The sequence below is a fragment of the Sardina pilchardus genome, chromosome 13 (assembly GCF_963854185.1).
Source record: "Sardina pilchardus chromosome 13, fSarPil1.1, whole genome shotgun sequence".
NCBI lineage: Eukaryota > Metazoa > Chordata > Actinopteri > Clupeiformes > Clupeidae > Sardina > Sardina pilchardus.
In genome coordinates this window covers 13809682-13824962 of record NC_085006.1, presented here as the reverse complement: position 1 = coordinate 13824962, position 15281 = coordinate 13809682, and the positions used below count along the sequence as shown (strand labels likewise).

Here is a 15281-nt window from a genome sequence, read left to right as displayed (position 1 = left end):
GGAAGTTATGAGGCTACTATTCAGGTGCCCTTCACTAAAATCTCTGTCTACGCACAGGTTCGGGGGGATTTCTTGCTCTTTTATTCACACAGTGCACCCCAAAGTGCGAGGACAAGGACGCCCAATATGTAGCGTATTGTCCGGGGAACTGTTGAGTTATTATGGATAAAGAATAAGGTAATGCCTTTTCTAGCTTTTCTACGAATCGTGTTATTAAATACGTATGTTATTAAATAAGTATTACGATTTGTTCTGTCTATCAAAGTATATGGAAAACGATTGTTTCTTGTTTCTTCTCCAATCCCCTGTGTCGCACTCAACAGATAGCCTACTCTGTGTGATCAGTCATCTCTTTCTAGGGAGGAGGCAGACAGTATTCATGCCCTAGGCTGGCGCTCAAGGACAAGGACTCTTTGTTGGCTGCTTTGTACCTCATTTGAGGTAATGATTTCCCCCGGTTGCCAATACTTGACTCGCCGTGATAACCATCGGAGTTCTGGTGTAGGAGCCAGCACGCTTGTTTGTCAGCCCTCCTGAGGTCGTTGAGAATGATGGGGGGCAGTGAGAGAGTGAGGGCTGCTTGGCCCGGTAGACCATATACAATGCCAAACGGGTCCCTTTGCCAAAAAATTCACCTCATTCTGCACAATGGATTTTTAATGAGAGCAGGCCCTGCATGCAAAATTTGTGGAGCTTTTAAAATGGCAGCGTGTGCGTTTTTCTCTGAGGTGGGCTGTTGAAATACACTTGATGTGATGCATAACACTCCCTCATTGAAACTACATGGGCAGAATGATCCCATTTGCAAGAAGTTGCTACCAAGTGTGCAAAACAACCAACAGACTCTTCTGTTACAATGGGACCCCCTTATTTTGAAGAGTGTTAGATTTTCCCAAAGGGAAAAGGAGGGACGTGTTTTAACAGATGTACTGGGGGAAGAGGCACATCTGGAGCTGGGAGACTGGTGTTTTGACCTATCCTCGGGATGAACAACGCAGGCCTTGTGACCCTGCCACCTGGGGCAACAGGTAAGAAAAATAAACATCGTCTTCCTCGATTGGTGATGATTTTCTCTTATTTATAATTGAACATGAAATGTAACATGGGTGGTTCAGGTTATATTTAGATTTATAATCAATGATGTGGTGTAAATATTGTATCTAAATTTGCATTCATTATTTCTTTTAAATCTGAGCAACAACATTGTATGCCATTCTCCGTTGCGGGGCTGAATGGGGTGGAGTTGGGTCGGCGAGGTAGATGGTCTTTGTAAAGCGGTCTGGGCGGCGCTCCATGCATCACTTTCCTACTGGCTTCACCCGCGGGAGCAGGACACCTGGTCCGTCTAGTGGTTGTGGATGAGGCGAATGAAGCGAAAGTTTTGAGGAGGCAGGGACAGGGTAGATCCTTGGAAGGAGGGAAGAAAGAGCGCATTCGAGAATGGAAGATTGCGTGACGCGCACAACTTTGCCGAAGCGAGGAAAACAGGAGTTCGGACGTCTCGTTTAAATGCTTAACTCAGCTGAACTCATTGGAGTTAAGATTCCAGACAGTGAGAACGCTAGCACCGTGCACCACAACGATTCCGAAGACAGCGTGGGACGGAGAAACATACCCTTGCGTTAGTGCGTATTTGACTTTCAAATGAATGCCTTCGGAAACTTTATTATCCACCAAAATGTTCAAGTTTACTGAAGAAGACAGCTGCAGAGTTTTCTCCTTTTGTTCCGTTCTGCAAATATGATCCCTGATTTATCCTTTGAGAGCCAGCTGGAAAATCAGTTCTAGTTCCAAAACTTACAATCACGGAATTCACAGGAAGTTTACGAGTTCATTCTTTGGAGATGAGTTGGACTTGTTTACGGCTGTTACCTCTTGCCATCTCACTGATGCTTCTGAGTGGAACTGGAGCCTTTCCACTGTGGAGAAGAGAGATGGTGAGTGGATTTGCACAACACTTCACTGCAAAATATCAATGGAGAGATGTCTGTGTCAAGGAACTGCTCTATGAAAATGTCACATTCTTACTTGGACAAAAGTTCCATGGCTAAGACTTCACAATCATGTTTTTCTTTCTTTCTTTGTCAGTATTTTGTGGGCAGTTTCAAGTACAGCCATGTTTGACAAATCTTTCACAGCGGTTTTCCTCGACACAAATCTTCAGGAGGCTCGTCCTAGGTGGGCAGTCGGGCACTGGTGTAGTAAAGGTGTTGAAGGTCATTGGGGGAGGGGACGAGGCTGTCCGTCCTTCTCCTCACATGTGGGCGACAGATATCTCAGGCCGAAGAGAGAGAGAAAGGGAAAGAGAGAGGGCGATAGACACGCATGAGGAAGGAAAATGGCACTGGAAGAGAGAGAGAGAGAGACAGAGAGGGAGAGAGAAAGAGAGAGAGAGAGAGAGAGAGAGAGAGAGAGAGAGGGGAAGAACAGCCGTGGGGATGGAGGAGTGTGGTCTACCCTGTCCCACATCTGTACTGTATTACACTGGTGATTTTTGGCGTCGGTTTCTCTCTACCCATTTGCCATGATGGGGGGGGGGGGTTACAGGCACTCCTTCCTCTTTCTCTTGTCCCTGCCGGCTGCCTCATTGGCTTAGCTCTGCGGCATGCTGTCTACTTCAATATTGCCTTGTCTTAAATGCAGGTCATCGCACACATTTCTCATATTCTTTACTGTCTCCTGCGGTCACTCTTCAGTGCACCCTGCTGTGCTGGGAAGATCATCTTGTAAAAAAGAATGCCTGTCCAAATAAAAAGGATGGATTGCCCCTCCACCCCTACTTTCGCTTCAACCCTCCCCCCTCCCCCCTGCCCCCACCCCACACACACTCTTCTATTATTGCCTAACCAATTCTCTCTCTCCATTACCCCCCCCCCCCCCGCGTGCCACCCCACCCCACCCCTCTCCTTATCCCCCACCCACACCACCCTTCTTGCTCCGTCTCTTCCAGGAGGCTGTCGTCCGTTCGCCGCGCCCTTACGTCCAGGTGCCCTCGCCGGCGGACGTGCATTCCCGGGTGGCTCTGGCCAGGTCCAAGCGCTACGCCATCAACCCCCTGGGCTACAAGTGGGAACACTTCAACCTTACCTACAAGTGAGAGAGCCAAGGAGGATGGAGGAGGTGGTGGTGGGGTGTGTGTGTGAGGTGCAGACGTGCAGGGGTTGGGGTGGAGGAAGGACAAAGGGGAGAGAAAGGGCTGTGGGTTTAGGGTGTAGGTGTAGGTGGGGTGGGATGGTGGTGCTGTGAGAAAAAGCGAGAGATGTGAAAGGATGGGTAATTAGAGAGAGGACGGCAATGTTGTCCACAGATGGATGAGAACAGGAAATGGAAGTTGAGGGGGGAAAAAGGGGGGAAAAGCAGGAGAAAGAAAAGAGAAATAAATGAGGGCACTTGAGCCGAGTGCTATTTCGAGAATGAGCTTGAACTCGGAGACTGCTGGGAGGTGGCCAGAGATATAAAAACCATGTGCTTAATTGATAGCAGACTGCCACGCAGGAATATAAGTTTATTTGAAAAGGAATGTGTGAAAAGAGAGAAAAAGAGAGAGAGATGGAAAGAGATGGAGAGAGAGAATAGAGGGAACATTGGGAGGAGACAATTTCTTGTTACTTAACCCTGAAGGATAATTGAGATTTCTGTGCTGTCAATAAGGATTACGAAGTTCCCTAATACGTTGAACAAAGATGACACGCGTAAAGCCATCAGCATCGCTTTCACTAAGTGGAGTGACGTGTCCCCCCTCTCCTTCACCGAAATCACCAACCCCAACAAGAGCGCCGACATCGTCATTGGTGAGCTATCAGGCGAGAGCGTCACAACGTGAAACAATACACTTAAGCGGAAATTAAAATGTAGTGATTTTTTTGGCTGGAAATGTGGAAAACCTGGCCAGCTGGACAGCTTTACTGTCACTATCCCTCTCTCTGTGTGTGTGTGTGTGTGTGTGTGTGTGTGTGTGTCAGGTTTCTATACCTTCAATCACACGGACTGCTGGTGGTCTCCACTGCACCCGTGTTTTGATGGTCTGAATGGGGAGCTGGCCCACGCCTTCTTGCCTCCGCGAGGGGAGATCCACTTTGACAACCATGAGTTCTGGATCCTGGGAAAGTCCCGCTTCAGCTGGAAACAAGGTACAGGTTTAAGATCTGTAATTCTCTTGGTGTGAGAGTGTGTTAGTGTGTGTGTGAGAGAGAGAGACAGAGAGAGAAAGAGAGAGAGTGAGAGAGTGTATTGTTTCAGATTTGCATGTTGGATCACCAGTCTATTCCCCTCTCTGCCTCTGTGTCTCTACCCTCTGGGTCTTGGCTCAGGTGTGTGGCTCAATGACCTGGTCCAGGTGGCGGCCCACGAGATCGGCCACGCCCTGGGCCTGTGGCACTCGCAAGACCCGCAGGCCCTCATGCACCCCAACGCCACCTACACCGGCCAGAGGAACATCGCGCAGGACGACATCTGGGGCATCCAGAGACTCTATGGTCAGTAACTCAGCAGCCGACAGCCCGAGGACACCAGGCATAACAGCGGCAGATATAGGACGCAATTCCTCGTTTTCCATGGAGCTTATCCGAATATCCTTTTTGTTCTGGAGATTTTCCATTCCACTTCCCCTATAAACATGAGATAAAAGCAGCCACTGGCTACCTTGTTATTGCAGTGTATCGGTGCTCCCTCATGGTTGCGTGCCCAGATCTGCCAGACTAGGAAGTTGCCTCAGAGGCCTGTATTTAGAGTCTAGATACGTGGCACTCGCATTACCTCAGTTCACACGCAACCACCTCCTGTACTCCAGGACTGCTCATTTGTGCATGCGTCCAGTGATGCATACAGGTATTTGAAACAAAACAATAATTGGTTTGTATATGGTATAAACCTGTGTATTATCTCTGTGTTTGTTTGTTTGTGTGTGTGTGTGTGTGTGTGTGTGTGTGTGTGTGTGTGTGTGTGTGTGTGTGTGTGTGTGTGTGTGTGTGTATCAGGCTGCCAAGACAAGCGTCGTGTCTGTGAGCCCTGGGCGAGGTTGGGCTTTTGTGAAAGGCGGAGGAGCTTCATGAAGAAACACTGTCCTCAGCGCTGTGACCTTTGCTACGGTAAACACCTTTTGTTCACTAAAATATCAATCTTGCTAGAATCGTCCACATTGGATGATAACTCACCATCTGATCATCTCATCACACCCAGTGATGTTTACCACTACAAACATTATGGGGCATTTGCTCTGTCACTAGTTTGGACTTTAACGTGGTTTTAAACTCCAACTCCCAACTCCAATTCCAGTTTAAAACCGTGTTAAACTCCAAACTAGCGACAGAGCAATTGCCCCTATATGTTCTGATACACGTCAGCCTCAAGTCTCTGAATTAGAACCCCTCCCCCAAAACAACACAGCACGCTCATGGCGGGATGTGTTTAGACGGCACTGCATGCCTCTAGAATAACAGTACCCACTGAGACAGCAACTGACTGAGAGGGTGCGTCCTGGCGCGTGTTTATCCACTGGCTCCATTCCAAATCAGACCCAGCTCACTTTCCCACTCAGTGCCCCCCTTATCTGGCAAACAACATGACAAATTAAGGGTGGCTTTATGTTTTTTTTTTATTCTTATTTTTCAGAGCCTCTGGATGCCATCAGCACACCCACTCCGCCCCCTGCCAACGTCAAGGTGAAGATGGTGCCCCGTGGAAAAGTGGTTGGCTTCCGCTGCGGGACGAAAAGTGCCAAGGTGCCCCCCAAAGTCAGGTAACAAATTCATGACATGTTGATGGGATTCAGGGTATTCTGTTTTAGAATAATATCTGTTATTGAAGGCTAAAAGAAGGGGTTTTTCAAAGCAAGGTGAAAAAGGATGATGGTTATTTTTGGCTTTTGTTTTTATTTTATATACTGATCTGTCCTCTCTGTCTGTCCTTGGTGTAGCTGGTATAAAGATGGGGAGCAGCTCGTCACCTCAATCCCAGGCTATATAGTCATGAAGGACCGCGACCTGCGCATCGTAGCCAACGAGTTCAACGAGGGCACCTACACCTGCCGCGTCCATCGCCGTGGCAACGTGGTCTCGGCCAACTCTTGGGCTATCCGTCTGAAGCCAGAGCGCTCGTCCAACAGCTGATGGGGGCCCGCTTGGGTCAAAAAAAGGCACAGTAAAGGGAGAAACAAGTCCAGTAGTCGTGCCTCCATCTGCTGAACCATTGCCTGACATGAAGACCTTTTGCTACTTCAGTTCTGTGGTCTGAAGTCTTGTCACCATATCTCAGCAGCAGTTTATCTCATCAACAAGAAACTTGTGGTCATTCATGAATACCAACTCCCATGGGTTTTCAGTAGGAATGATATGGTCAGGAAGCTCGACTTCTGCCGAATATCAGGAGTCTACTTTATTTTTTAAAAGACTAACAAACCATGGACCGTCTTATGTAGTTGTGTGAATGACATCTGTTATTTCTATCAGAGAACCTTCTCTCTGCAATGTATACTCATAGAGAAAATACACAAGGAGAGCTGTGGAATGCCGTTCCTGTTTTTTCCATTATTGATTTCTATGTTCCACTAACTCCCTTGTGGTTCAGCATTCTGCTGATATCTGAGACTGTCTCTGCTAAACTGCAAGGCAAACATAAATGACTACATCCTGAGCACAAGTCAGTCATGTTAGGGCTTTAGATCAACCTACTGTAGGTCTTCAAGGTAAATGCTAATACAGAGCCATTGAGAAACAAAAGAAATACTGAAACCTAGCCTATCCCTCTTCTCCATACACTGTTCCACAATGTCATGGGCATTCATGTTGTGTTAGGGATTATTTTAAATGTGTTTGAATCTATACCTATGTGCAGATGTGGGTCGGTATTGTTCTGTATGTGTACACTGAAATGCACAGTAGAAGATCTGAAGAAATGTGACATAATTGGAAAAAGGGCTAATTTTGTTAGAGGCTAGTTTATTCTCTGTTGTTACAAGTATGATGTGTTGAGATGTGTTTGTTGTTAGAGAAGAGATACACGCATGTAGAAGAATAGCAATTAAGGTATATTTGTTTCAGTGAATTGTTGACTTGCATATGTAAGATGATCAAGAACAGTCAGTCAGTTGTGCCAATTTATGTACTAGAAATACTCTGACTGGTTTCGCAGTGACAACATCCTTACTACTAATACACAGGAAAGAAACCTGAGCAACTGAAATCAATAATAAAACATTTATTACATTGACCGATATCATCCTTTAATCCCTCGGTTCCACAGTTCATAAAAGCAACAACTGCTAGTGTCAATGGAAGACTGAATTCTAAAGGCGGCACACAGGACAGAAACGTTTAAAAGATACACTTTGAATAACTTCTGAAGCTGTGCAGACTAAAGGAGTAGTTTACATTTTCAGTTACAGTGTTTGGATTTGTGATGTCCACAAGATGACTAATAGTCCCTTGACTCGTTATGAGCTCAAACTACATCAGAGAAGCTGGGCAGACTTGCCCCTTCCACAAACGTTTACTTTTAGTGCTTCTGGGGGACAGAATGGAAAAATTCATATCTGATGAAGTCAGCACAGTAACATTCCTAGCACCTCAGAGAGGACCATAGTGCAGCAGCCCTTCGAAACTCCTATTTTGGTGTATCCTGTAAGCCCCACTGACCTACTGTAGATCAGTACATAGCACATACGTAGGGCAGCATATAGTGTTCCGGAATGTAGCTTTAAGGTGAGCTACTGGCACATAGAGAGGAACGTGGGGTGGAGTGGGGTCATGGGGAATGCTGGTGGTCACGTGACGACGCTCGCGAGACGTCTGGCTGGGTCTTGGGCTGGGAGAGGGCACAAGGGTTCAGGCACACAATACTCAGACGCACACACAAGTGCCAAGAGAGCTTAGGGTATCACAAAAAAACTCACCCTCCACCCCCCCTCCACTCACACACTCACACTCACACACACACAACCTACATGATCGCCGCGCTAGTTCTGGCAATTTAGTTTTTGGCCGCAAGTGCAAGTGCACACGCTTCTTGATTAACACTGTCTCTGGCAGGGCCGGGGCATTGTAAACAGTGGCTTGGAAATGGGTCCCTACAGGCCCTGGAGAGGTGCCACCACACTGCTGAGAGCTTAACAGTGTCTGCTGGTGCCTGGCTTGGGAATGTAGCCGCGCTCACACGGACACACAGACAGACAGACAGACAGCGATTCCACTGCAGACTGGAACGAGAGAGGGAGGAAGAGAGAGAGAGGGAGAGAGAGAGAGAGGGAGAGGGAGAGAGTACTGCAGGGAAAGAAAGAAAGAGCACTGCCATGCATCTCAACATTCAACCCATGAAATTACATTCTTCTATTATTTATGAACTAAAAATGCAAAAAAGATGAACATGAATGCATAGAAATGTTAATCAATAAAAATAATGGTCAGGAGAGTTTTTTTTTTTTTTAAAAGGCTTCCTGACCCACAGCCGTAGGCTAAAACATTTGGTGATGCACGGAAGTACAGGAAGGGAGAGAAAAAGATAAAAGAGTATTGAGGCTTTCGCTTTAAGAGCATTAAAAAAAAGAGAGAGAGCCACGGGAGAGAGGCAGAAGGAGAGAGAGAGAGCACCTTACAGATAACAGGGGGAGTAACTGATAATGGAGTACACTCTCTCTCTCTCGCTCTCTCTTTTTTGGCCACGGCGATAAGTTAGTGCTTCACTGCACCGCCGTGTCTCCCAGCGGGGAGCAGAGGAGGACCAGCATTCCACGACTCCATGTAGGGAGAAAAAAAACGTTCTGAGGCCTGCCTGCCTGCCTTGCACAGCCCCTCGTGCCCCCCACACCAAAAAAAAATACACACGCATGCCCCAGTCTTCACTCTCTCTGCTCACTCGGTCCCCAAACCCTAGTTAGTTCCTGCCACCCAAATGGGGGAGGGAGGGAGGGAGGGAGGGAGGGAGATCCTCTTCCCACAGCGAGTGTCTGGAATGGGACCCCTGCCTTTGTTCAGGAATGAAGGCATTCAGACGACAGGACGAGATGATGGTGCATTTCAGTGTGCAAAACGTGAGTGTAATATCCCCTGACCCCCCCCCCTCACCCCACCCTGTGGACCGTACCACCACAACATGTGCGGAGCGTGCTCGGACTCCCACTGGAACGAAATCAAACCAAAAACAGGTGAGAGCTGCTAACATCCTCCTGGATTTCAAGCGACCATAAAAAGAACAGTGGCTGCCATGAACGAAACATTCACACAGAGGTAAAGACAAAACAAATGTGCCTAAAACAGTGACCTATAAACAGGTGTAGTAGTACAACAAAGAAAGAAGGTGGGGGGCACGCACCACTAAAATCATTTTTAGAGTGCTCACGGAAATGTAATACGTTTGAGGTGAGAGAAATAAAGAAAACAAGAAGGCTGTGGAATTGCCCCCGACACTGCAGCGGTGCAAACAATCAGTGTCTATCGCTCTCCATTTCACTGTGTTGTGGTCTTGCCAATGGGCCTTGGCAAATGGGGTACAGAGTCTGTCAGGCGTGGCCGACGACTGAGTCGGAGGGATTATAAAAGGAATTATGTGTGTGTGTGTGTGTGTGTGTGTGTGTGTGTGTGTGTGAGAGTGTGTGTGTGTGAGAGAGAGAGGGTGTGTGTGTGTGTGTGTGTGTGTTTGCAACAGGGTTGGGCAAAAGAGAACAAAAAAAAAAGCCCCGCAATGAATGAGTTCTTCCACTAGAGGGCCCCCCCTCAGACCTTTGACGAGAACAGGGCCGCGCCATATCACTCCTTCACCTTGTGCTTGGAATGTTCAGGAAAAAAAGAGTCGCAAAGACCCAAAAGGCCCACAAGACGTTTGAACACTCCCGCCTCCAAAAACAGTTCACAGTTCACCTCTGCACACAATTCCACCAGCCAGGTGGATGAAGGGAAGACAAGACAGAGGGCAGAAACCGATAAGAATTAGGGAAAAAATATTTTGGAAAAGCGCTTGATCCCTTTTGCGCTCGTCTGTGGTTCAAAGCTGAGGTGTGTGCGTGTGTGTGTGCGAATGCGGTTGAACTCCAACACGGACGGAGGGGTGAGATCGCCTTGAGAGAGAGGGAAGCCGACAGTGGGATTGGAGAGAGGGAGCGAGTGAGAGGAAGGTGACAGGAAGAGAGGCATCGGTCGGCGGTCGATCGGCGGTCAGCTCAGTCCTCGTCGTCCTCGTCCTCGCTGATGCTCTGCAGGCTGCTGCTGTGGAGGGGGGGCGAGCAGGACGAGGGCGGCGTCTTGGTGAAGAAGGGCAGGCGGAACGAGGGCGAGGGCGAGCGCTGCTGCTCGTCCTCCTCCCGCGTCGGGCTGCTGCTGGGGCTCTGCCTGGGGCTGATGGCCTGCAGCATCCGGCCCTTCCCCTCCTTCAACATGTGCTTCTGTTCACAGACAACCACACGGGGGGGACAGACAGGTAGAGGGAGAAGAGAGAGAGAGAGAGAGAGAAGAAAAGTGACAGAGAGGAGAAGAGAGGGGAAAAGAGCAAGACAAACGTCAGGAGGAGAGGGGAGAGGAATGAGAGAAAAGAAGGCAAATATGTCAAAACAATGTATCTGCATCAAATCCATTCCACTGGCAATCACACCCTACCAATCCCTTTGAGAATACAGCCTTGTATTGTGACGTCATAGATGCTTGCACATATCCTCATGACAACAACCCCCCCCCCCCCCCCCTTCCTTTCATCTTCCATCACCCCACTGCTCACCAGCGCCCCCTCCGGGCCAAACATCTGCAGGAAGTTGCCGATGAACTCGCGGGACTTCTCCTCCCACTTCTGGATGAGGTCAATGCTCTTCTCCTCCACCTTCTGCACAAACTCCTTGGAACGCTCCTCCACATCCCGCACCTTCTGCTTCACCTTGTCCACGCGCTCCTGCAGGTGGTACTTCTTCTCCTGAACACAAGGTCAAAGGTCAAAGGTCAGCTTAGTCTGTTTGCGCCAGTAGCTTCAGTCAACCGTCCAGTGATCCATTAACCAATGTGTGCCACTGACAAGTGAAAGCCAAACTGACAGTAGATTTGGGCAGGTTAATAAAAAGGCTAAAAAGTAGAAGTTCTGCCATATAAGAGTGTGTCATGACAGAACATACATTGATGAAGCTGACGTTGAGCTCCTTGGCGGTGTAGCCTCTCTGCAAGTTGCGCCGCGCGTATACGTCGTAGTCCCGGACGATGCGTGTGATGATGTCCGAAGTTGAGATGCCTTCAGTCCGCTGTGTGGGAGCAAACATGCCTGGGAGGAGAGGAGGAAAATATACATATATTTTAAATACATATACATATATTTTATTTCAATTTCAATTGTATATTCTATTGAGTGTATTTGCAGCATCAGTCTTCCTGAGTGCTGAAAGCGGATGACTGTTACCACTCGAGTACAGACTTCATTCAGAGTGCATTACAACTACAACAGAATTAGGGTGCTCGGAATTACCGTAGCGTCACTTACCCGCATCCTTGATGTGCTGGTACACATCATCACTCCCTGCAGATGAGTAAGGGATGTCATCGTGGGCGACAAAGTCAATCTGAGAAAAGCCAATAAGGAAACAAGAGTGTTTTACGCAATCTCTCTCTCTACACACACACACACACACACACACACACACACACACACACACACACACACACACACACACACACACACACACACACACACACACACACACACACACACACACACACACACACACACACACACACACACACACACACACACACACACACACACACACACACACACACACACTTAACATCCAACTAGATTGCCTTCTTCCACTCCGTTTCCTTTTTCAATCACTCTCTTTTTTTTGCTCCCCCCGTCCGATCTTGTGTAAATGACTCACCCTGTGCTCGGCCAGGAAGTCGGGCGTGAGCGTCCAGGGTGCGTTACGCACTACCTCGTCCACGTAGCGACAATGGCTGATTGCGTCATAGCGCTCGTCCTCGTTCATGACAGTGAAGCCCTTAAACTTGTGCGTGAGGTCATCGCTGCACACTACAAGAGGACAATCACACGATTAGACCATTTCACAAGATGTCGCCATTTAAAACTAACTTCCTCTTGAATGGCACACTCCACAGGAAAGACAGAAACATGAGGATGTGTCACCTTGCTGAGTATGGCATCATTAATATCAATGAAGCTTGAAATGGCCTTGTTGAACTGACTTCAGTTCAGAAATCATTTAGAAAAAAATGTGAAGAAGGGGTTGATTGTGGAATGTTGACTGCTTTATTGAAATGTTGTGTGTGTGTGTGTGTGTGTGTGTGTGTCTGTGTTGGTATCAGACGGTCATGTTATCAGCAGCTGTACAGAAAGGATAAACAAATGTGCTTTTCTATGTTTGTTGGTGTGAGGTGATGAGGTGCATCTCTCACCTCCTACAATGAGGTAGGTGTTGGGGAAGAGGCACTTGGCTTGCATCAGGGCCCGGGCATGCCCCGAATGGAACATGTCAAAGATGCCGTCAGCGTACACTCTCACTGGCCGGTCCGCTGATAACAGCAAAGAGAAAACAAAAGACATCAGAGGAAGAGCAGCAGACAGAAAGATAGAATGAGGAAATAAAACAAAAAGTTCCTGTCAGCAGTTTATGGCGTCATTTAGAGAAGCAGGGAAAACTGTGTGCCACCGTCATTTAGATCACAAAGTCATATAAAACATTTGATAGCCAAATAGACTATCCAACAATCACAGGCATAAAAGTTCTTCTTTTGAACATTATGTCACCTGGCTCTACATTAGTCAAACAAGGTGGACTCTGTTATGGCAACAAGTGAAAAACAGAGTGATACTTACGAGGAGTTCCCCTCTGTGCCTCCTCCATAGTCACGCGTACATACCCACCGGTCACCTTTTCCAGCTCATCGGCAAAGGGCGCTGGCTCTGTCAAGCCCTTCGGAGTCACAGAAAGTAGGATGGCATCATTCTGACACACATCATGCACAGGCACCTGCACTGTTCAACTTGAATGACACATTTGCACACAAACACAAGAGTTTATTGTTTGCTCACCGGCGTGTGGCGTAAGACCTTTGCTTTGCACTCTCCATCCTCTGCCTCTCCGTTTGACCCCTCCTCTCGCTTCCTCTTTCGTGAGAGCTGCTGACCTGAACTGTGGGCCTCCATGCCTGTAACAGATGATAGTTGGAGCATTATGTAAGAAAGATGAAACCAAAGCATTCTGAGAGCACTAGGTGGCGCTGATTTTCAAATGGAAAATTTTCTGCCACTCCACACGCTGGTTCATACCGATGGAGATTCGCTCTAAAACGTTATCTTAATTACACGATACTCCGTGACAAAGCGACTTAAACTAGTTGGACGACTTTTTTTTTTATTTGTTTGTGTCACGTTACAGAGCTTGCCAATGAATGACGTGGCAGTGGCGTGGAATGCGGCAGCTAAGGAGGGAGGGGGTGCACAACTGCCTGCTTGAAGAGTTGCAGTGAGAGAACAATCACTATTTCATTCCACCCTCAATTCCAGATCAACTGTTACATTGTGTGCCTGACCTGAGGGGTGACACGCTCAGAATCGTCTGAGATTAACCAACATGGGTAAAATGGGGGCGAAAGATTAACGTTATATATGATTCCACCGTACTCAACTCGACCCATGTTGATTGAGACCACAGATAGCATAGGTGTGACAAGTTGCTACACCACACCCACTCTGAAGGCTGTTTTACCACATCTGAATAGTTTAGATCATTAGCTAACTCCATCAGTACTGATGCAAATGGTCTTCAACAACTAACACCGGCTTTGAAAAAAATATCGCACATCGAACAGCAGATCCTTAACGTTACAGCGCACTAACTTATAACTTGACATCCATGAGAGCTACCGTTGACTAAAGTGTCAACAAAAACTTAGCCAAAAGAATTTTAAGATAGCTACCGAGTGGGTGCAATATGCACCCTGAACTTTCAACTGACCAACACATACAGCTAATGCTGGCATTTTCCATAATAATGAGTTTAATCTTACTTCAGAGTAGCATAATGTGTCAACTGCACTATAACGTTACTCTCAGCAGCTAGCTTGCTAGCTTTTTTTACTTACCCAAAGACGCGTAGTTGAGTTAGATGGCTGACAAAGGAAAAAATGCCCACAATGTTGACGTTCTTGTTATATAGTTCCAGCTTTTCATGCGTTTAAGAGCAATTTTGCAATTGGCAGATTTAATTAGAAACAACCATATGTTTGACATAAAGGCCATACGTTTGACAGGTCATCATGAACTACAACTAACATTCTCTGGAGGAAGTGACGTAGTCGGCTCTTTGAACAATGAGGACGCGTTCGCCGTAACTGCAGTCCTGCGTAGTTCATTGGCCGCCTGATTTGTAACGATGCTTACTGGTCAGAAACATGTCCTATCGTGAAGTGGATAATCTGTACTTAACTCATATTCTTGCTGAAACAACGTAACAATGAAGACACTGTGGTTTCTCCCATTAATGGGCAAATTCAGAATGTAGCTAAAGACCGTCCATGTTTAATCTAAATCAAATCACATTCTTCCCTCAAGCTCTTACAGTAACCCAGCCATTTAGGTTGTTTCGCATGTGCACTAAGAGTTTTTACGACACTGAAAGAATTCACTGAATCCAAAGCAAGAGTGATATCCCAGCAAACAATTAACGTTCTGCTAACTTTCACTAACGTTAGCTTTTGGTTCCCCTATGGTTCGTTTTTCAGCAACCTACTAATAACGTTTAGAGAACGTTATCTCCAGGTTGTCAAAACAAATAACGTTCCCCTAACGTTTTTACAACTAAAGAAAAAAACGTTATATTCTGGTTGAATCCCAGCAAGCAAATAACGTTAGCCGCTGGTTCTCCTGTGGTTAGTTTATCAGTAACCTTCTAATACCCTGGAGAGAACGTTAGCTCCAGGTTATCAAAGTTTTCCGAACGTTATTACAACTAAAGAAAAAAACGTTATATTCTGGTTGCATTTCTCTTTTCACACAACGTTGCTACTTAGTTGTTTTTAGGTAGGCTATCTTATTTGTATAACCATATCGGTATTCTCTGGTTATGTGCGTGGGGTTGATTGATGAAAATCGCCCCAGAGTTTCTATGAGTTTCCAATTGAACACGGCCAGCAGCCACACTGCAAAGTCGGAATAATTTGTTGCAAAATCGACATATAGCCCTATTCTATTCTTCCCCCCTCTGTTGGATTGATATTCGGCCGACCAGAGCCAGTCCGTACGTCAGCTAAAGGGGCCAGCGCGAGAAGAAGCTAGAAACTCGGGTCCGTGAGTTCTGGGGT

At 47.0% G+C, this 15281-nt stretch overlaps 2 protein-coding genes across 2 annotated transcripts; one reads left to right on the top strand and one right to left on the bottom strand.

Annotated features, from left to right (window-relative positions):
• The first annotated feature begins 1324 nt into the window (after positions 1–1324).
• On the top strand, positions 1325–7206 carry mmp23bb (matrix metallopeptidase 23bb). The gene is made up of 8 exons (XM_062552318.1): positions 1325–1937; positions 2951–3093; positions 3652–3791; positions 3963–4130; positions 4311–4475; positions 4977–5087; positions 5611–5737; positions 5915–7206. Exons 1-8 carry the CDS (start codon positions 1845–1847, stop codon positions 6105–6107), a joined length of 1140 nt encoding a protein of 379 aa, XP_062408302.1. The 5' UTR covers positions 1325–1844; the 3' UTR covers positions 6108–7206.
• pcyt1ab (phosphate cytidylyltransferase 1A, choline b) lies at positions 7202–14248 on the bottom strand. The gene is made up of 9 exons (XM_062552320.1): positions 14064–14248; positions 13012–13127; positions 12796–12892; positions 12375–12491; positions 11840–11991; positions 11443–11521; positions 11084–11226; positions 10699–10887; positions 7202–10369 (listed from the first exon to the last, which is right to left on the bottom strand). Exons 2-9 carry the CDS (start codon positions 13123–13125, stop codon positions 10148–10150), a joined length of 1113 nt encoding a protein of 370 aa, XP_062408304.1. The 5' UTR covers positions 13126–13127; positions 14064–14248; the 3' UTR covers positions 7202–10147.
• Between the last annotated feature and the right edge of the window lie 1033 nt (positions 14249–15281).